Source organism: Nerophis ophidion, linkage group LG26 (assembly GCF_033978795.1).
Source record: "Nerophis ophidion isolate RoL-2023_Sa linkage group LG26, RoL_Noph_v1.0, whole genome shotgun sequence".
Lineage (NCBI taxonomy): Eukaryota > Metazoa > Chordata > Actinopteri > Syngnathiformes > Syngnathidae > Nerophis > Nerophis ophidion.
In genome coordinates, this window is record NC_084636.1 from 33,311,461 (window position 1) to 33,333,257 (window position 21,797).

At 38.9% G+C, this 21,797-nt stretch overlaps 1 protein-coding gene across 10 annotated transcripts in view; it reads left to right on the forward strand.

Moving 5' to 3' along the window:
- The window catches only part of wwc3 (WWC family member 3), a 119,697-nt gene that overhangs the window by 91,427 nt on the left and 6,473 nt on the right, over nucleotides 1-21,797 (forward strand). For 7 of the 10 annotated variants that reach the window (XM_061887756.1, XM_061887750.1, XM_061887751.1 and 4 more), the window contains 8 exons: nucleotides 2,389-2,509; nucleotides 2,588-2,668; nucleotides 2,751-2,837; nucleotides 9,697-9,892; nucleotides 9,960-10,133; nucleotides 16,873-16,982; nucleotides 17,065-17,188; nucleotides 17,253-17,417. In XM_061887756.1, the coding sequence (XP_061743740.1) occupies nucleotides 2,389-2,509; nucleotides 2,588-2,668; nucleotides 2,751-2,837; nucleotides 9,697-9,892; nucleotides 9,960-10,133; nucleotides 16,873-16,982; nucleotides 17,065-17,188; nucleotides 17,253-17,417 (1,058 nt within the window). The remainder of the gene's footprint in view (nucleotides 1-2,388; nucleotides 2,510-2,587; nucleotides 2,669-2,750; nucleotides 2,838-9,696; nucleotides 9,893-9,959; nucleotides 10,134-16,872; nucleotides 16,983-17,064; nucleotides 17,189-17,252; nucleotides 17,418-21,797) is intronic. The other 3 variants (XM_061887752.1, XM_061887753.1, XM_061887760.1) reach the window with 1 other exon arrangement.

The window sequence follows — 21,797 nt, forward strand, 5'->3', positions numbered from 1 at the left end:
CAATGAAAACATCTGTCTTATCTTTTCACGTACACAAACAATGAAAACATCTGTCTATCCATTCAAATACACATAATTTTAAGATGTTTGTCTATTCACGTACACAAACAATAAAAACATTCATCTATCCATTCAAATACACAATATAATATTAACATGGTTGCCCATTAACATACAAAAACAATGTAAACATCCATCTATCTATTGAAATAAAGACATCATGCCAACATGTTTGTCCATTCACATATACACACAATGAAAACATCTGTCTATCCATTCACGTACACAAACAATGGAAACATTGATTGATTGATTGATTGAAACTTTTCAGTTCAGCACATATTCCGTACAATTGACCACTAAATGGTAACACCTGAATAAATCAAGTACATAGCAACATGTTTGTCCATTCACGTACACCCAATGAAAACATCTGTCTTATCCATTCAAATACACGCACAATGTTAACGTGTGTTCATTCATGTACACAAACAATAAAAAACATTTTTCTATCCATTCAAATACACACATAATGTCAACCTGTTTGTCCATCCACGTACACAAACAATGAAAGCATCTGTTTATCATTCAAATACACACATAATGTTAACATGTTTTTCCATTCACGTACACAAACAATGAAAATATCCATCTATCCATTCAAATACACGCATAATATTAACATGGTTGTCCATCCACGTACACAAACAACGAAAGCATCTGTTTATCATTCAAATACACACATAATGTTAACATGTTTGTCCATTCACGTACACAAACAATGAAAATATCCATCTATCCATTCAAATACACACATAATATTAACATGGTTGCCCATTAACAAACTAAAACAATGTAAACATCCATCTCTCTATTGAAATTCAGACATCATGTCAACATGTTTGTCCATTCACATACACACAGAATGAAAACATCTGTCTATCTTTTCACGTACACAAACAATGGAAACATTGATTGATTGATTGATTGAAACTTTTCAGTTCAGCACATATTCCGTACAATTGACCACTAAATGGTAACACCCGAATAAGTTTTTCAACTTGTTTAAGTCGGGGTCAACGTAAATCAAGTACATAGCAACATGTTTGTCCATTCACGTACACCCAATGAAAACATCTGTCTTATCCATTCAAATACACGCGCAATGTTAACGTGTGTTCATTCATGTACACAAACAATAAAAAACATTTTTCTATCCATTCAAATACACACATAATGTCAACCTGTTTGTCCATCCACGTACACAAACAATGACAGCATCTGTTTATCATTCAAATACACACATAATGTTAACATGTTTGTCCATTCACGTACACAAACAATGAAAATATCCCTCTATCCATTCAAATACACACATAATATTAACATGGTTGCCCATTAACAAACTAAAACAATGTAAACATCCATCTCTCTATTGAAATTCAGACATCATGTCAACATGTTTGTCCATTCACGTACACAAACAATGAAAGCATCTGTTTATCATTCAAATACACACATAATGTTAACATGTTTGTCCATTCACGTACACAAACAATGAAAATATCCATCTATCCATTCAAATACACACATAATATTAACATGGTTGCCCATTGACAAACTAAAACAATGCAAACATCCATCTCTCTATTGAAATTCAGACATCATGTCAACATGTTTGTCCATTCACATATACACACAATGAAAACATCTGTCTATCCATTCACGTACACAAACAATGGAAACATTGATTGATTGATTGATTGAAACTTTTCAGTTCAGCACATATTCCGTACAATTGACCACTAAATGGTAACACCTGAATAAATCAAGTACATAGCAACATGTTTGTCCATTCACGTACACCCAATGAAAACATCTGTCTTATCCATTCAAATACACGCATAATGTTAACGTGTGTTCATTCATGTACACAAACAATAAAAACAGTTTTCTATCCATTCAAATACACACATAATGTCAACCTGTTTGTCCATCCACGTACACAAACAATGACAGCATCTGTTTATCATTCAAATACACACATAATGTTAACATGTTTGCCCATTCACGTACACACACAATGAAAATATCCATCCATCCATTCAAATACACACATAATATTAACATGGTTGTCCATCCACGTACACAAACAATGAAAGCATCTGTTTATCATTCAAATACACACATAATGTTAACATGTTTGTCCATTCACGTACACAAACAATGAAAATATCCATCTATCCATTCAAATACACACATAATATTAACATGGTTGCCCATTAACAAACTAAAACACTGTAAACATCCATCTCTCTATTGAAATTCAGACATCATGTCAACATGTTTGTCCATTCACATATGCACCACCTGCATTCTGGTGTGCAGGAGTGACTCTACGGGGAAACAGCGCCAACAGAAGCAGCAGGAGGACCAGGAGAGTCTCCGCAGGCGTGTCCGAGGACGCCCTGGCGACCGACAGCGGCGTGTTCGAGGCGTGGGGCAGGAAGTGAGCGACGCCCACTCCGTCCGTGAGCGAGCGACACGGAGCCAGACCTCATTTCTTGCTGCCTTGTCGTCCCAACAGGGCGGAGGAGTCCGAGGACATGTCCTTCACCAAGGAGCAGACCATCCCCAACGAGCCCCCGCAGATCCAACTGGGCCTGCTGTGAGTCCCAGTAAGCTTGTGGGCTTCCATTTTGGCCGAGGAGGACCTAACCTCACCTTGTCCCCCTCGCACGTCTGTCCAGGTGGGAGTCGGCCTCGCAGACTCTGCGTCTGCATCTGCTCCAGCTGAAGAACCTCAGCAGGTCCGCCGTGAGGGACGGACACAAAGTGTGAGTGAGCGCTTGTCCCCAAAGACCTGCTGGTTTTTTATGTTTTGGTTTGATCCATTTAAAAACATGTTTTCAGACCAGGCTTCACGGTGGCAGAGGGGTTAGTGCGTCTGCCTCACAATACGAAGTTCCTGCAGTCCTGGGTTCAAATCCAGGCTCGGGATCTTTCTGTGTGGAGTTTGCATGTTCTCCCCGTGAATGCGTGGGTTCCCTACGGGTACTCCGGCTTCCTCCCACTTCCAAAGACATGCACCTGGGGATAGGTTGCTTGGCAACACTAAATGGTCCCTAGTGTGTGAATGTGAGTGTGAATGTTGTCTGTCTATCTGTGTTGGCCCTGCGATGAGGTGGCGACTTGTCCAGGGTGTACCCCGCCTTCCGCCCGATTGTAGCTGAGATAGGCGCCAGCGCCGCCCGCCACCCCAAAAGGGAATAAGCAGTAGAAAATGGATGGATGGATGGGGTTTTCAGACCATCTTCATACAGTTTTTGTTTTCTTGTTTTTTTCAAACATTGATTTAAATGACATGAATTGTCCAGCACAGTGTTTTTCAACCTGTTTTGAGCCCATGCATATTTTTGCCTTGAAAAAATCCGGAGGCACACCACCAGCAGAAATCATTGAAAAACAAAACTAAGTTGACAAAACATGTCATGTTCGGATGTATTTTGTGGACGCCATCTTTGCTCCACAGTAAGTCTTTGCTGTTGTCCAACATTCTCGTTTTGTTTACTTTGTAGCCAGTTCAGTTTTAGTTTTGTTCTGCATAGCGTTGCCTAAGCTTCAATGCCTTTTCTTTCACATTAATGCCTTCACCTGTCACATCACGCCGTGACATATTTGGATTTTTTTTGCTGTTTTCTTGTGTGTAGTGTTTTAGTTCTTGTCTTGAGCTCCAATTTTGGTGGATTTTTCTCTTTTTTTTGGTGTTTTCCTGTAGCAGTTTCATGTCTTCCTTTGAGCGTTATTTCCCGCATCTACTTTGTTTTTATCCTTCTTCGTGGGGACATTGTCGATTGTCATGTCATGTTCGGATGTATTTTGTGAACGCCATCTTTGCTCCGCAGTAAGTCTTTGCTGTCGTCCAGCATTCTCTTTTTGTTTACTTTGTAGCCAGTTCAGTTTTAGTTTTGTTCTGCATAGCCTTCCCTAAGCTTCAATGCCTTTTCTTTCACATTAATGCCTTCACCTGTCACATCACGCCGTGACTTATTTGGAGGTTTTTTTCCCCAGTTTTCCTGTGTGTAGTGTTTTAGTTCTTGTCTTGAGCTCCAATTTTGGTGGCTTTTTCTCTTTTTTTGGTGTTTTCCTGTAGCAGTTTAATGTCTTCCTTTGAGCGTTATTTCTCACATCTACTTTGTTTTTATCCTTCTTCATGGGGACATTGTCGATTGTCATGTCATGTTAGGATGTACATTGTGGACGCCATCTTTGTTCCACAGTAAGTCTTTGCTGTCGTCCAGCATTCTGTCTGTGTTTACTTTGTAGCCAATTCAGTTTTAGTTTTGTTCTGCATAGCCTTCCCTAAACTTCAATGTGTTTTCTTAGGGGCACTCACATTTTGTTTATTTTTGGTTTAAGCATTAGACACTTTTTTACCTGCACACTGCCTCCCACTGTTTCCAACATCTACAAAGCAATTAGCTACCTGCTGCCACCTAATGATATGGAAGAGTATTACACGCTGCCGAGCTCTAGACAGCACTGAGACTCAACAACAACACATAATTTGCAGATTATAATTACTGGCTTGAAAAAAATATTTTTAACCTAATTTGGGGATAATAGATAATCTCCCACGGCACATTAGTGTGCCGCGGCACAGTGGTTGAAAAACACTGGTCTAGCAAACATGAAGTGTTGTTTTGCTCCCCACAAATAGAAATAATAACGATGCTAATGATAAATACAGTAATAAATGACAGGCAGATGTCATGAACGACGTTAGAGGGACATAGCAACCCACGAGCACACAAAAGGCTCATCAACCACCCACATTTCAATTGTGATTCAATCAGGGTTCATTGGTTAATTTGTATCAATTTCTTCTACTATTCTGCCCTCCCTGAATGTAAGTATTTAGTTGGACCGATATGTGAACAGTTCTTCCTTTTAGGGACTTCCAGGTTGAGCATGTTTATTGATTGCCTCCAAATGAAATGACTGTCAAACTTAGCATTAAAAGGATGTAAATTTATAAACATGATGCCAAAAACAGGTACAAATGTTGTTAAATCGGCACTACGGTCTGATAGTAAAAACAAGCAACTGAAAATATACAGTAAAAAAGGTAGTGCGCTAGCTTGATGCTAACATACAATGTATTTTGCCATTGACGGGCTAACAGAAATTAGCATCTCAAACGCGATCTATTTAGACTGTTGCAAACATCCACACAATGATGTTTAGAGAAATAAAAGTTGACATAAGGGAGCAAATGTTCAACTACTTACAGGCATATATTCTCCAAAGTCTATGAGGAAGTAAAGTCAGCACATATGTTGGCTTGATGCTAACGTATAATGTATTTTACCATTGACAGGCTAACAAAAATTAGCATGTCAGTCGCGATTTATTTAGACTGTTGCAAAAATCTACACAATGGCATTTAGTAAAAGCACATAAAACTAAGCTCATAAAAAAAATGTACATTCTTTTATGTGCTTAATTTAGGAGTAGTGCGCTAGCTTGATGCTAACATACAATGTATTTAGCCATTGACAGGCTAAGAATGTACATTAATGCACGTGAAATGCCAAAAACATGTACAAATGTTGAATCGGCACTACAGTCTTATATGAGCACAAACAAGAAACTGAAACTATATAGTAAAAAAGGTAGTGCGCTACCTTAATGCTGACATACACTGTATTTTGCCATTGACAGGCTAAAAACAATTAGCATCTCAATCACCATTTATTTCGACTCTTGTAAACGTCCACACAATGATATTTAGAGAGATAAAAGTTGACAAAGAGCAAACTTTCAACTACTTGCAGGCATATATTCTTCAAAATCTGACGAAGTAAAGTTAGCACATATGTTAGCTTGATGCTAAGGTACAATGTATTTTACCATTGACAGGCTGACTAAAATTAGCATGTCAATCGCAATTTATTTAGATTGTTGCAAAGGTCCACACAATGGCCTTTAGAGAAATAAAAGCACATAAAACTAAGCACGTAAAAGAATGCACATACTTTTATGTGCTTAGTTTTAGTAGTAGTGTGCTAGCTTGATGCTACTATACAATGTATTTTGCCATTGATAGGCTAAGAATGTACCTTAATGCTCATGAAATGCCAAAAACATGTACAAATGTTATCAAATCGGCACTATATTCTGATATGAACAAAAACAAGCAACTGAAACTATGTAGTAAAAAAGGTAGTGCGCTACCTTGATGCTAACATACACTGTATTTTGCCATTGACAGGCTAAAAACAATTAGCATCTCAATCACCATTTATTTCGACTCTTGTAAACGTCCACACAATGATATTTAGAGAGATAAAAGTTGACATAAAAGAGCAAACGTTCAACTACTTGCAGGCATATATTCTTCAAAGTCTGAGAAAGTAAAGTTAGCACATATGTTAGCTTGATGCTAGGGTACAATGTATTTTACCATTGACAGGCTGACAAAAATTAGCATGTCAATCGCAATTTATTGCAAAGGTCCACACAATGGCCTTTAGAAAAATAAAAGCACATAAAACTAAGCACGTAAAAGAATGTACATACTTTTATGTGCTTAGTTTTAGTAGTAGTGTGCTAGCTTGATGCTAACATACAATGTATTTTGCCATTGATAGGCTAAGAATGTACCTTAATGCTCATGAAATGCCAAAAACATGTACAAATGTTATCAAATCGGCACTACATTCTGATATGAACAAAAACAAGCAACTGAAACTATGTAGTAAAAAAGGTAGTGCGCTACCTTGATGCTAACATACACTGTATTTTGCCATTGACAGGCTAAAAACAATTAGCATCTCAATCACCATTTTTTTCGACTCTTGTAAACGTCCACACAATGATATTTATGAGATAAAAGTCGACATAAAAGAGCAAACGTTCAACTACTTGCAGGCATATATTCTTCAAAGTCTGAGAAAGTAAAGTTAGCACATAAATTTGCTTGATGCTAACGTACAATGTATTTTACCATTGACAGGCTGACAAAAATTAGCATGTCAATCGCAATTTATTTAGATTGTTGCAAAGGTCCACACAATGGCCTTTAGAGAAATAAAAGAACATAAACCCAAGCATGTAAAAGAATGTACATACTTTTATGTGCTTAGTTTTAGTAGTAGTGTGCTAGCTTGATGCTAACATACAATGTATTTTGCCATTGATAGGCTAAGAATGTGCCTTAATGCACATGAAATGCCAAAAACATGTACAAATATAATCAAATCGGCACTACATTCTGATACGAACAAAAACAAGCAACTGAAACTATGTAGTAAAAAAGGTAGTGCGCTACCTTGATGCTAACATACAATGTATTTTGCCATTGACAGGTTAAAAACAATTAGCATCTCAATCACCATTTATTTCGACTCTTGTAAACGTCCACACAATGATATTTAGAGAGATAAAAGTTGACATAAAAGAGCAAACGTTCAACTACTTGCAGGCATATATTCTACAAAGTCTGAGGAAGTAAAGTTAGCACATATGTTAGCTTGATGCTAGGGTACAATGTATTTTACCATTGACAGGCTGACAAAAATTAGCATGTCAATCGCAATTTATTTAGACTGTTGCAAAGGTCCACACAATGGCCTTTAGAGAAATAAAAGCACATAAAACTAAGCGCGTAAAAGAATGTACATACTTTTATGTGCTTAGTTTTAGTAGTAGTGTGCTAGCTTGATGCTAACATACAATGTATTTTGCCATTGATAGGCTAAGAATGTACCTTAATGCACATGAAATGCCAAAAAAAAGTACAAATGTTATCAAATCGGCACTACATTCTGATATGAACAAAAACAAGCAACTGAAACTATGTAGTAAAAAAGGTAGTGCGCTACCTTGATGCTAACATACAATGTATTTTGCCATTGACAGGCTAACAAAAATTAGCATCTAAATCGCAATTTATTCAGACTGTTGCAAACGTCCACACAATGACGTTTGGAGAGATAAAACTTGACATAAGTTAGAAATTTAGCTCAGCAGGTTAATGTCAAAACTAAGTACATAAAATAATGTACATTAATGTACGTGAAATGCCAAAAACATGTACAAATGTTATCAAATCGGCACTACATTCTGATATGAACAAAAACAAGCAACTGAAACTATGTAGTAAAAAGGGTAGTGCGCTACCTTGATGCTAACATACAATGTATTTTGCCATTGACAGGCTAACAAAAATTAGCATCTAAATCGCAATTTATTCAGACTGTTGCAAACGTCCACACAATGACGTTTAGAGAGATAAAACTTGACATAAGTTAGAAATTTTGCTCAGCAGGTTAATGTCAAAACTAAGTACATAAAATAATGTACATTAAAGTACGTGCAATGCCAAAAACATGTACAAATGTTGTCAAATCGGCACTACAGTCTGATATGAGCAAAAGTTAGTACCTTAATACCGCTAGTTTGATGCTAACATACAGTGTATTTTGCCATTGACAGGCTAAAAACAATTAGCATCTCAATCACCATTTTTTTCGACTCTTGTAAACGTCCACACAATGATATTTAGAGAGATAAAAGTTGACATAAAAGAGCAAACGTTCAACTACTTGCAGGCATATATTCTTCAAAATCTGAGGAAGTAAAGTTAGCACATATGTTAGCTAGATGCTAGGGTACAATGTATTTTACCATTGACAGGCTGACAAAAACTCATTTCGGCCGCTTGTACCCGTGATCTTATCCTTTCGGTCATGACCCAAAGCTCATGACCATAGGTGAGGATGGGAACGTAGATCGACCGGTAAATTGAGAGCTTTGCCTTCCGGCTCAGCTCCTTCTTCACCACAACGGATCGGTACAACGTCCGCATTACTGAAGACGCCGCAACGATCCGCCTGTCGATCTCACGATCCACTCTTCCCCCAAGACTCCTAGGTACTTGAACTCCTCCACTTGGGGCAGGGTCTCCTCCCCAACCCGGAGATGGCACTCCGGGTTGGGGATAGTTGAGATATCTGCTCTAAATCCAAATTGGTTCTCCCCGAGCGTCCTACTTTTATTGATAAATGTATCCAATCTACTATTGAATTTCTTCAGCCTTGTCCACTTGTTTAAGTCAGGACTTTGGGAAGGCCATTCTACAACCTTCATTATAGCCGGATTTAGCCATTCCTTTACCACTTTTGACGTGTGTTTGGGGTCATTCTCCTGTTGGAACACCCAACCGCTCAAGACCCTGATGATTTTAGCTTGTCCTGAAGAATTTGGAGGTAATCCTCTTTTTTCATAGTCCCGTTTACTCTCTATAAAGCACCAGTACCATTGGCAGCAAAACAGGCCCAGAGCATAATACTACCACCAACATGCTTGACGGTAGGCTGGGTGTTCCTGGGATTGAAGGCCTCACCTTTTCTTCTCCAACATCAATTTTTGTTTCATCTGACATCACATGGACAAAGATAAGACCTTCTGGAGGAAAGTACTGTTGGTCAGATGAAACAAAAATGGAGCTGTTTGGCCACAATACCCAGCAATATTTTTGTAGGAGAAAAGGTCAGGGCTTTAATCCCAGGAACACCACACCTAATGGTCAACTACTTACAGACATATATTCTCCCAAGTTTAAGGAAGTGAAGTTCTGACCACCGACTTTGTACTTTTGCTAAGCTCGCTTGCTCCATTGCGTCCCCGCAGCTTCGTCAAGGTGCACCTGATGCCGCTGGACGTGGGCCGGGCCTGCGCCTTCTACTGCTGCACGGCGCTGGAGCCGCAGCCGCACGTCAGCTTCAATGAAGGCTTCCGCGTCCCCGTGCCCGCCAACGCCTTGGCGGCGTGCGCCTTGCAGCTGTCGCTCTGCTCGCTGGGCCCGCAGGCTCAGGAGGAGCTCCTGGTAAGTGGGGAGGCCGGCGAGCGGCGTGGTGTTTGGCTAGGCTGCAATGTCGAGGTGTCGCCTGCAGGGGACGGCGCAGCTCGGCCTGGTGGACTGCGAAGGAAGTGCGGACATGGTCTACCACTGGCTCAGGGTCCACATGTTCAGCGGGGCCGCCGAGTCCCACAGAGCCGAACTGAGGAGCCTCAGCCAGCGGCGACATCAGGATGGAACCGAGGACGACCACAGACCCAGAGCTGCGGTAAATGTCCGACAATATAATATTTTTAACTGTTTTTCATGTCATCATCCATCCAACATAAGTACACAGTAGTGTATAGTTAGTCACGTGTTTTTGACACGAAGTTATTTTGTGTACATGATCCACTTTTGACATATACACTGTAGCTGTGCACTTGCCCAATGTAATAGATGTCATGTAATCACATACAACTATGTAACATTAGGACAGGAGGACACAAACATCAGCAACATGAGCATAGCTACGTGAGCTACATGCTAACGTAACATTTTAACATCATGCTAGGTTGCAACACTCACATAGCTATGTGAGCTTCATGCTAACATTATATTTTAACATCATGGTAGGTTAGCAACACTCGCATAGCTACGTGAGCTACATGCTAACATGACAATTTAACATGCTAGGTTAGCAACACTTTCATAGCTATGTGAGCTTCATGCTAACAATACATTTTAACACCATGCTAGGTTAGCAACACTCACATAGCTATGTGAGCCACATGCTATCATGACATTTTGACATCATCCTAGGTTAGCAACACTAGCATAGCTACGTGAGCTACATGCTATCATGACATTTTGACATCATGCTAGGTTAGCAACACTCACATAGCTATGTGAGCTACATGCTAACATGACAATTTAACATGCTAGGTTAGCAACACTTTCATAGCTATGTGAGCTTCATGCTAACAATACATTTTAACACCATGCTAGGTTAGCAACACTCACATAGCTATGTGAGCTACATGCTAACATGACAGTTTACAATCATGCTAGGTTAGCAACACTAGCATAGCTATTTGAGCTACATGCTATCATGACATTTTGACATCATGCTAGGTTAGCAACACTAGCATAGCTACGTGAGCTACATGCTAACATGACAATTTAACATGCTAGGTTAGCAACACTTTCATAGCTATGTGAGCTTCATGCTAACATTACATTTTAACATCATGCTAGGTTGCAACACTCGCATAGCTATGTGAGCTTCATGTTAACATTACATTTTAACATCATGCTAGGTTAGCAACACTCGCACAGCGACGTGAGCTACATGCTAACATGACAATTTAACATGCTAGGTTAGCAACACTTTCATAGCTATGTGAGCTTCATGCTAACAATACATTTTAACACCATGCTAGGTTAGCAACACTCACATTGCTATGTGAGCTACATGCTAACATGACAGTTTAAAATCATGCTAGGGTAGCAACACTGCATAGCTACGTGAGCTACATACTATCATGACATTTTGACATCATGCTAGGTTAGCAACACTCACATAGCTATGTGAGCTACATGCTATCATGACACTTTGACATCATGCTAGGTTAGCAACACTAGCATAGCTATGTGAGCTACATGCTAACATGACAATTTAACATGCTAGGTTAGCAACACTTTCATAGCTATGTGAGCTTCATGCTAACGTAACATTTTAACATCATGCTAGGTTGCAACACTCACATAGCTATGTGAGCTTCATGCTAACATTATATTTTAACATCATGGTAGGTTAGCAACACTCGCATAGCTAAGTGAGCTACATGCTAACATGACAATTTAACATGCTAGGTTAGCAACACTTTCATAGCTATGTGAGCTTCATGCTAACAATACATTTTAACACCATGCTAGGTTAGCAACACTCACATAGCTATGTGAGCTACATGCTATCATGACATTTTGACATCATGCTAGGTTAGCAACACTCACATAGCTATGTGAGCCACATGCTATCATGACATTTTGACATCATCCTAGGTTAGCAACACTAGCATAGCTACGTGAGCTACATGCTATCATGACATTTTGACATCATGCTAGGTTAGCAACACTCACATAGCTACGTGAGCTACATGCTATCATGACATTTTGACATCATGCTAGGTTAGCAACACTTTCATAGCTATGTGAGCTTCATGCTAACAATACATTTTAACACCATGCTAGGTTAGCAACACTCACATAGCTATGTGAGCTACATGCTAACATGACAGTTTAAAATCATGCTAGGTTAGCAACACTGCATAGCTATGTGAGCTACATGCTATCATGACATTTTGACATGCTAGGTTAGCAACACTCACATAGCTATGTGAGCTACATGCTATCATGACATTTTGACATCATGCTAGGTTAGCAACACTAGCATAGCTACGTGAGCTACATGCTAACATGACAATTTAACATGCTAGGTTAGCAACACTCGCATAGCTACGTGAGCTACATGCTAACATGACAATTTAACATGCTAGGTTAGCAACACTTTCATAGCTATGTGAGCTTCATGCTAACAATACATTTTAACACCATGCTAGGTTAGCAACACTCACATAGCTATGTGAGCTACATGCTATCATGACATTTTGACATCATGCTAGGTTAGCAACACTAGCATAGCTATGTGAGCTACATGCTAACATGACAGTTTAAAATCATGCTAGGTTGCAACACTCGCATAGCTATGTGAGCTTCATGTTAACATTACATTTTAACATCATGCTAGGTTAGCAACACTCGCATAGCTACGTGAGCTACATGCTAACATGACAATTTAACATGCTAGGTTAGCAACACTTTCATAGCTATGTGAGCTTCATGCTAACAATACATTTTAACACCATGCTAGGTTAGCAACACTCGCATAGCTATGTGAACTTCATGTTAACATTACATTTTAACATCATGCTAGGTTAGCAACACTCGCATAGCTACGTGAGCTACATGCTAACATGACAATTTAACATGCTAGGTTGGCAACACTTTCATAGCTATGTGAGCTTCATGCTAACAATACATTTTAACACCATGCTAGGTTAGCAACGCTCACATAGCTATGTGAGCTACATGCTAACATAACAGTTTAAAATCATGCTAGGTTAGCAACACTAGCATAGCTATGTGAGCTACATGCTATCATGACATTTTGACATGCTAGGTTAGCAACACTCACATAGCTATGTGAGCTACGTGCTATCATGACATTTTGACATCATGCTAGGTTAGCAACACTAGCATAGCTACGTGAGCTACATGCTAACATGACAATTTAACATGCTAGGTTAGCAACACTCGCATAGCTACGTGAGCTACATGCTAACATGACAATTTAACATGCTAGGTTAGCAACACTTTCATAGCTATGTGAGCTTCATGCTAACAATACATTTTAACACCATGCTAGGTTAGCAACACTCACATAGCTATGTGAGCTACATGCTAACATGACATTTTGACATCATGCTAGGTTAGCAACACTAGCATAGCTATGTGAGCTACATGCTAACATGACAGTTTAAAATCATGCTAGGTTGCAACACTCGCATAGCTATGTGAGCTTCATGTTAACATTACATTTTAACATCATGCTAGGTTAGCAACACTCGCATAGCTACGTGAGCTACATGCTAACATGACAATTTAACATGCTAGGTTAGCAACACTTTCATAGCTATGTGAGCTTCATGCTAACAATACATTTTAACACCATGCTAGGTTAGCAACACTCGCATAGCTATGTGAGCTTCATGTTAACATTACATTTTAACATCATGCTAGGTTAGCAACACTCGCATAGCTACGTGAGCTACATGCTAACATGACAATTTAACATGCTAGGTTGGCAACACTTTCATAGCTATGTGAGCTTCATGCTAACAATACATTTTAACACCATGCTAGGTTAGCAACGCTCACATAGCTATGTGAGCTACATGCTAACATGACAGTTTAAAATCATGCTAGGTTAGCAACACTAGCATAGCTATGTGAGCTACATGCTATCATGACATTTTGACATCATGCTAGGTTAGCAACACTCACATAGCTATGTGAGCTACATGCTATCATGACATTTTGACATCATGCTAGGTTAGCAACACTAGCATAGCTACGTGAGCTACATGCTAACATGACAATTTAACATGCTAGGTTAGCAACACTTTCATAGCTATGTGAGCTTCATGCTAACAATACATTTTAACACCATGCTAGGTTAGCAACACTCACATAGCTATGTGAGCTACATGCTAACATGACAGTTTAAAATCATGCTAGGTTAGCAACACTCGCATAGCTACGTGAGCTTCATGCTAACATGACAATTTAACATGCTAGGTTAGCAACCCTTTCATAGCTATGTGAGCTTCATGCTAACAATACATTTTAACACCATGCTAGGTTAGCAACACTCACATAGCTACTTGAGCTACATGCTAACATGACAATTTAACATGCTAGGTTAGCAACACTTTCATAGCTATGTGAGCTTCATGCTAACATTACATTTCAACATCATGCTAGGTTAGCAACACTCACATAGCTTTGTGAGCCACATGCTATCATGACATTTTGACATCATGCTAGGTTAGCAACATTAGCATAGCTTCATGTGCTACATGCTAACATGACATTTTTATGTATACATATATAATAAATTATATATATCTATGTATATATGTGTATGTATGTATATTATACATATATGTATGTATATTATATATATATGTATATATATATATATATATATATATATATATATATATATACATACACGTGTATATATATGTGTGTGTGTATATATATATATACATATATATATATATATATGTGTGTATATGTATATATATGTGTGTGTGTATATATTGTTGGACGGCGTGGCGAAGTTGGTAGAGTGGCTGTGCCAGCAATCTGAGGGTTACTGGTTCGATACCCACCTTCTACCATCCTAGTCACGTTTGTTGTGTCCTTGCTCCTGATGGGTCCTGGTGAGCGCCTTGCATGGCAGCTCCTGCCATCAGTGTGTGAATGTGTGTGTGAATGGGTGAATGTGGAAGTAGAGTCAAAGCGCTTTGGGCTCCTTAAAAAGGGGTAGAAAAGCGCTATACAAGTACAACCCATTTTGCATATTCCATGTGTGTGTGTGTATGTGTATATATATATATATATATGTATATATATATATATATATATATATATATATATATATATATATATATATACACACACATACATATATACACATACATATGTATATATATATATATATATATATATATAGTGGCACCTGAATCTCACCAAGACACAGGATTGGGTTTGCAGAAAGCCGAAAAGGGCATTTATTGTACAAGTCTTTGTAGGGAGGGCAGGGTGTGGAAGTATCAAAACGAAAGTGTCCATTAACAAACTTAAATACAGTGGGGCAAAAAAGTATTTAGTCCGCCACCGATTGTGCAAGTTCTCCCACTTAAAATGATGACAGAGGTCTGTAATTTTCATCATAGGTACACTTCAACTGTGAGAAACAGAATGTAATAAAAAAAATTCCCGGAATTCACATTGTAGGAATTTTAAAGAATTTATTTGTAAATTATGGTGGAAAATAAGTATTTGGTCACTTCAAACAAGGAAGATCTCTGGCTCTCACAGACCTGTAACTTCTTCTTTAAGAAGCTCTTCTGTCCTCCACTCGTTACCTGTATTAATGGAACCTGTTTGAACTCGTTATCTGTATAAAAGATACCTGTCCACAGCCTCAAACAGTCAGACTCCAAACTCCACTATGGCCAAGACCAAAGAGCTGTCGAAGGAAACCAGGAAAAGAATTGTAGACCTGCACCAGACTGGGAAGAGTGAATCTACAATAGGCAAGCAGCTTGGTGTGAAAAAATCAACTGTGGGAGCAATTATCAGAAAATGGAAGACATACAAGACCACTGATAATCTCCCTCGATCTGGGGCTCTACGCAAGATCTCATCCCGTGGGGCCAAAATGATCATGAGAACAGTGAGCAAAAATCCCAGAACCACACGGGGGGACCTGGTGAATGACCTGCAGAGAGCTGGGACCAAAGTAACAAAGGTTACCATCAGCAACACACTACGCCAACAGGGAATCAAATCCTGCAGTGCCAGACGTGTCCCCCTGCTTAAGCCAGTGCACGTCCAGGCCCGTCTGAAGTTTGCCAGAGAGCACATGGACGATTGGAAGAATGCCATGTGGTCAGATGAAACCAAAATAGAACTTGTTGGTATAAACTCAACTCGTCGTGTTTGGAGGAATAAGAATACTGAGTTGCATCCCAAGAACACCACACCTACTGTGAAGCATGGGGGTGGAAACATCATGCTTTGGGGCTGTTTTTCTGCTAAGGGGGACAGGACGACTGATCCGTGTTAAGGAAAGAATGAATGGGGCCATGTATCGTGAGATTTTGAGCCAAAACCTCCTTCCATCAGCGAGAGCTTTGAATGGTTGACCAAATACTTATTTTCCACCATAATTTACGAATAAATTCTTTAAAATCCCTACAGTGTGAAATCCTGGATTTTTTTTCATATTCTGTCTCTTACAGTTGAAGTGTACCTATGATGAAAATTACAGACCTCTGTCATCCTTTTAAGTGGGAGAACTTGCACAATCGGTGGCTGACTAAATGCTTTTTTGCCCCACTGTAACATATATATATATAGATATATGTATATATATATATTTTTTTTATGTATATATATATACAAACCACGTCACACACACACACACATATATATACAGACACACGCACACATAATTGTGTGGGATATCTGTGGACGGGTCAGATGTGGTATTCAGGTTTTTGCAACACTTAAGCGCCATTATTGTGTCACTTTTGTGTATTTGAGGACTGTTGCAGGTGTTGTGTAGCTCAGCTTTGGGGCCAACTTGTGTTGTGTGTTGTTGGACCTGACAGGAGAGTGTGTGCACCCTGCTGTCTCGCACCAGCGTCCGCCTGGAGGAGCGCGATGCGGACGCACTGAGGCTGCAGAAGAAAGAGGAGTCGGGGGAGGTGACGTCTGAGAGGTGCTGGTGTGGAACTCATGAGCGAGAACATTTCCTTTCTGGTCTTTTTCCTCACCTGCTGCTGACATTTTGTGCGGCGCAGGAGCTGGCAGGCGGAGTCTGTGGACAGCGGCTGCAGCAACAGCACGGCGTGCGTGGAGGCTCTCTGCGTGGCCAGTGGAGGGCGCTGTGAGCGGCCCTCTGGGAAATTGGCTGCTGTGAAGGTGGTGAGGCGCAATTGGTCCTCACCTTTGACCAGGAAGAGACGTGACCAGTGTCGATTCTTGGCAGGTGGAGAAGTCCACCATGACGGACGGACACTTTCCAGAGCCGGTGCGAGTGCGACCCAAAGAGCGGGGCGGTCGATGGGGTCACGCCTCACCCTTCATGAGGGGCGGCGCCATCGTGCGCTCGCAGACCTTCTCTCCTGGCGCCCGCAGTCAGTACGTCTGCAGGGTGAGTCCTCTGATGGAGAGCGTGTGGCACACTCACTAGATGTACTGACACTTGCTGGAGAGCATGTGGCACACTCACTAGATGTACTGACACTTGCTGGAGAGCGTGTGGCACACTCACTAGATGTACTGACACTTGCTGGAGAGCGTGTGGCACACTCACTAGATGTACTGACACTTGCTGTAGAGCGTGTGGCACACTCACTAGATGTACTGACACTTGCTGGAGAGCGTGTGGCACACTCACTAGATGTACTGACACTTGCTGGAGAGCGTGTGGCACACTCAGTAGCTGTACTGACACTTGCTGGAGAGCGTGTGGCACACTCACTAGATGTACTGACACTTGCTGGAGAGCGTGTGGCACACTCACTAGATGTACTGACACTTGCTGGAGAGCGTGTGGCACACTCAGTAGCTGTACTGACACTTGCTGGAGAGCGTGTGGCACACTCACTAGATGTACTGACACTTGCTGGAGAGCGTGTGGCACACTCACTAGCTGTACTGACACTGTGGTGCTCTTTCATGACGGTGTCTTAACCTTTGTCACCTTTCACATATTCTACCGTACTTCATTTCTTGCTCTTGACTTTATCCTTTTTATTTTCACAGTCACTTTACTTTATTAGTGCTAGTTACTTTACTCTATTAGTACTATTTACTTTGCTTTATCAGTATGTGTTACTTTGTTAGCTTTTGTTAATAGTTATTATTAGTTATTTTACTTTATTGATATGATTTACTTCACTCATTTAGTATTAGTTAATTATTAGAATGAGTTACTTAATTAGTTGTTGCTAATTGTTATTATTAATTGTTTTACTTTATTGGTTTTTAGTTACTTTTATGTGTTTGTTAACATGTTTATTTGTTGACATGTTTCTTAATGAGCTTTTGTTAACATGTGTATATTTATTTGTTGACATTTTTGTTTGTTTGTAGCCATGTGTTTGTTTGTTGACACGTGTTAGTTGCCATGTGTTAGTTTGTTGCCATGTGTTTGTCGCCATGTGTTTGTTTGTTGATTGACATGTGTTTGTTGGTTGACACGAGTTTGTTGACATGTGTTTGTTTGTTGATTGACGTGTTTGTTTGTTGACATGTGTTTGTTGCCATGTGTTAGTTTGTTGCCATGTGTTTGTCGCCATGTGTTTGTTTGTTGATTGACATGTGTTTGTTGGTTGACACGAGTTTGTTGACATGTGTTTGTTTGTTGATTGACGTGTTTGTTTGTTGACATGTGTTTGTTGCCATGTGTTAGTTTGTTGCCATGTGTTTGTTGCCATGTGTTTGTTTGTTGAGTGACATGTGTTTGTTGGTTGACATGTGTTTGTTGCCATGTGTTTGTTTGTTGATTGACATGTGTTTGTTGCCATGTGTTAGTTTGTTGCCATGTGTTTGTTTGTTTGTTGATTGACATGTGTTTGTTTGTTGACATGTGTTTGTTGCCATGTGTTAGTTTGTTGCCATGTGTTTGTTGCCATGTGTTTGTTTGTTGAGTGACATGTGTTTGTTGGTTGACATGTGTTTGTTGCCATGTGTTTGTTTGTTGATTGACATGTGTTTGTTGCCATGTGTTAGTTTGTTGCCATGTGTTTGTTGCCATGTGTTTGTTTGTTGATTGACATGTGTTTGTTGGTTGACACGTGTTTGTTGACATGTGTTTGTTTGTTGCCATGTGGTTGTTTGTTGCCATGTGGTTGTTTGTTGACATGTTTGTTTGTTGACATGTGTTTGTTTGTTGACATGTGTTTGTTTGTTGACATGTTTGTTTGTTGACATGTGTTTGTTTGTTGACATGTGTTTGTTTGTTGCCATGTGGTTGTTTGTTGGCATATGTTTTTATTGACATATTTGTTTAAATGTTTGTTTATTGACCTGTTTGTTGCCATGTGTTTGTTTGTTGCCATTTGTTGAGATGTGTAAGTTTGTTTGTTTATTTGTTGACATCTTTGTTTGTTGACATACTTGTTTGACATGTGTTTGTTGGCATTAGTTTCTTTGTTGAGATATGTTTGTTTGTTTATTTGTTGACATGTTTGTTTGTTGACATATTTGTTTGACATGTGTTTGTTGGCATGTGTTTGTTGACATTTTTGTTGCCTTTTTTTTGGTTGCTGTGAGTGTGTTTTTTTATTGACATGTTTGTTTGACATGTGTTTGTTGACATGTTTATTTATGTTTGTATTTGTTTATTGGCACGTCTGTTTGATGACAGGTTTATTTGTTTGCTAACATGTTTGTTGATTGACATGTTTGTTGACATGTGTTTGTTGGCATGTGTTTGTTGACACGTGTGTGTTTGTTTGCCATGTGTTTTTGTTGCCATGTGTTTGTTGACATGTTTTTGTTTATTGACATCTGTTTGCTTGTTGACATGTGTTTGTTTGTTGCCATGTGGTTGTTTGCCAGCATGTGTTTTATTGACATGTGTGTTGACATATTTGTTTATTGACTGTTTGTTTGTTGACATGTTCGTTTGTTTGTTGCCATGTGTTTTTTATTGACATGTGTATTTGATTGATGACATGTTTGTTTGACATGTTCGTTTACATGTTTGTTTGACATGTGTTTGTTGGCATGTATTTGTTGACATGTTTGTTGATGTTTGTTTGTTGATTTGTGTGTTTTTTAATTGACATGTTTTTGTTTGTTTACATGTGTTTATATGTTAGTTGACATGTGTTTGTTTATTGACATGTTTATTTGTTATACATGTGTTTGTTGACATGTGTTTCTTTTAGATGACATGTATTTGTTTATTGACATGTTTGTTGACATGTATGTGTTTGTTTGTTTGTTTGTTTGTTGACATGTGTTTCTTTTCTTTGACATGTATTGGTTTGTTGACATGTCTGATTGTTGACGTGTTTGTTTATTGACACGTGTGTTGACATGTTTGTCTGACATGTGTTTGTTGTCATGTTTGTTGACATTTGTTTGTTGACATGTGTGTTTGTTTATTGACATGTTTGTTTGACATGTGTTTGTTTGTTGACATGTGTTTGTCTGTTAGTATACATGTTTGTTTATTGACATGTGTTTTTGTTAGATGTTTGTTGACATATTTGTTAAGGTTTGTTTGTTGACGTGTGTTTGTTTATTGACATGTTTGTTTGTTTGACATGTGTTTCTGTTCGATGACATGTATTTGTTTATTGACATGTTTGTTGATGTTTGTTTGTATATGTGTTTGTTGACAAGTGTTTGTTTGTTGACATGAGTTTGTCTGTTCGTTGACATGTGTCTGTTTGTTGACATGTGTTTGTTTGTTGACATGTGTCTGTTTGTTGACATGTTTGTTTATTGATATGTGTGTTGACGTTTGTTTGTTGACATGTGTGTTTGACATGTTTGTTGACATTTGTTTGTTGATGTGTGTGTTTGTTTATTGACATATTTGTTTTGCATGTGTGTTGTTTGTGGACATGTGTTTGTTTATTGACATGTGTTTATGTTAGATGACGTGTATTTGTTTATTGACATGTTTGTTGATGTGTGTTTGTTGACATATGTTTCTGTTAGATGACATGTGTTTGTTTATTGACATGTTTGTTGATGGGTTTTTGTTGACATTGGTTTGTTTGTTTGTTGACAAGTGTTTGTTTGTTGACATGTGTTTGTCTTTTACTTGACATGTATGTGTTTGTTGACATGTGTTTGTCTGTTAGTTGACATGTATGTGTTTGTTGATGTGTCTATTTGACATGTGTGTTTGTTGACATGTTTGTTTATTGACATGTGAATGAATGTTTCTTTGTTGACATGTTTGCTGGCATGTGTTTGTTGACATGTTTGTTGACGTGTGTGTTTGTTAATTGACATATTTGTTTGGCATGTGTGTTTGTTTATCAACATGTGTTTCTGTTAAATGACATGTATTTGTTTATTGACATGTTTGTTGATGGGTGTTTGTTGACAAGTGTTTGTTTGTTGACATGTTTGTCTGTTAGTTGACATGTATTTGTTTGTTGACATTTTTGTTTGTTGACATGTCTGTGTGACATGTGTCGGTTTGTTGACATGTTTGTTTAGTGACATGTGAGTTGATGTTTCTTTGTTGACATGTTTGCTGGCACGTATTTGTTGACATGTTTGTTGACGTGTGCGTGATTGTTGACATGTGTTTGTTAGTTGACATGTATTTGTTTGTTGACATGTCTGTTAGTTGACATGTATTTGTTTGTTGACATGTCTGTTAGTTGACATGTATTTGACTGTTGACATTTATTGACATGCTTGTTGACTTTTTTTGTCTGCATGTGTTTGTTGACGTTTGTTTGTTGATGTGTGTGTGTTTGACGTGTTTGTTTGTTGACATGTGTGTATCTGTTAGTGTTTGTTGACATATTGGTCTGTTAGTTGACATTTATTTGTT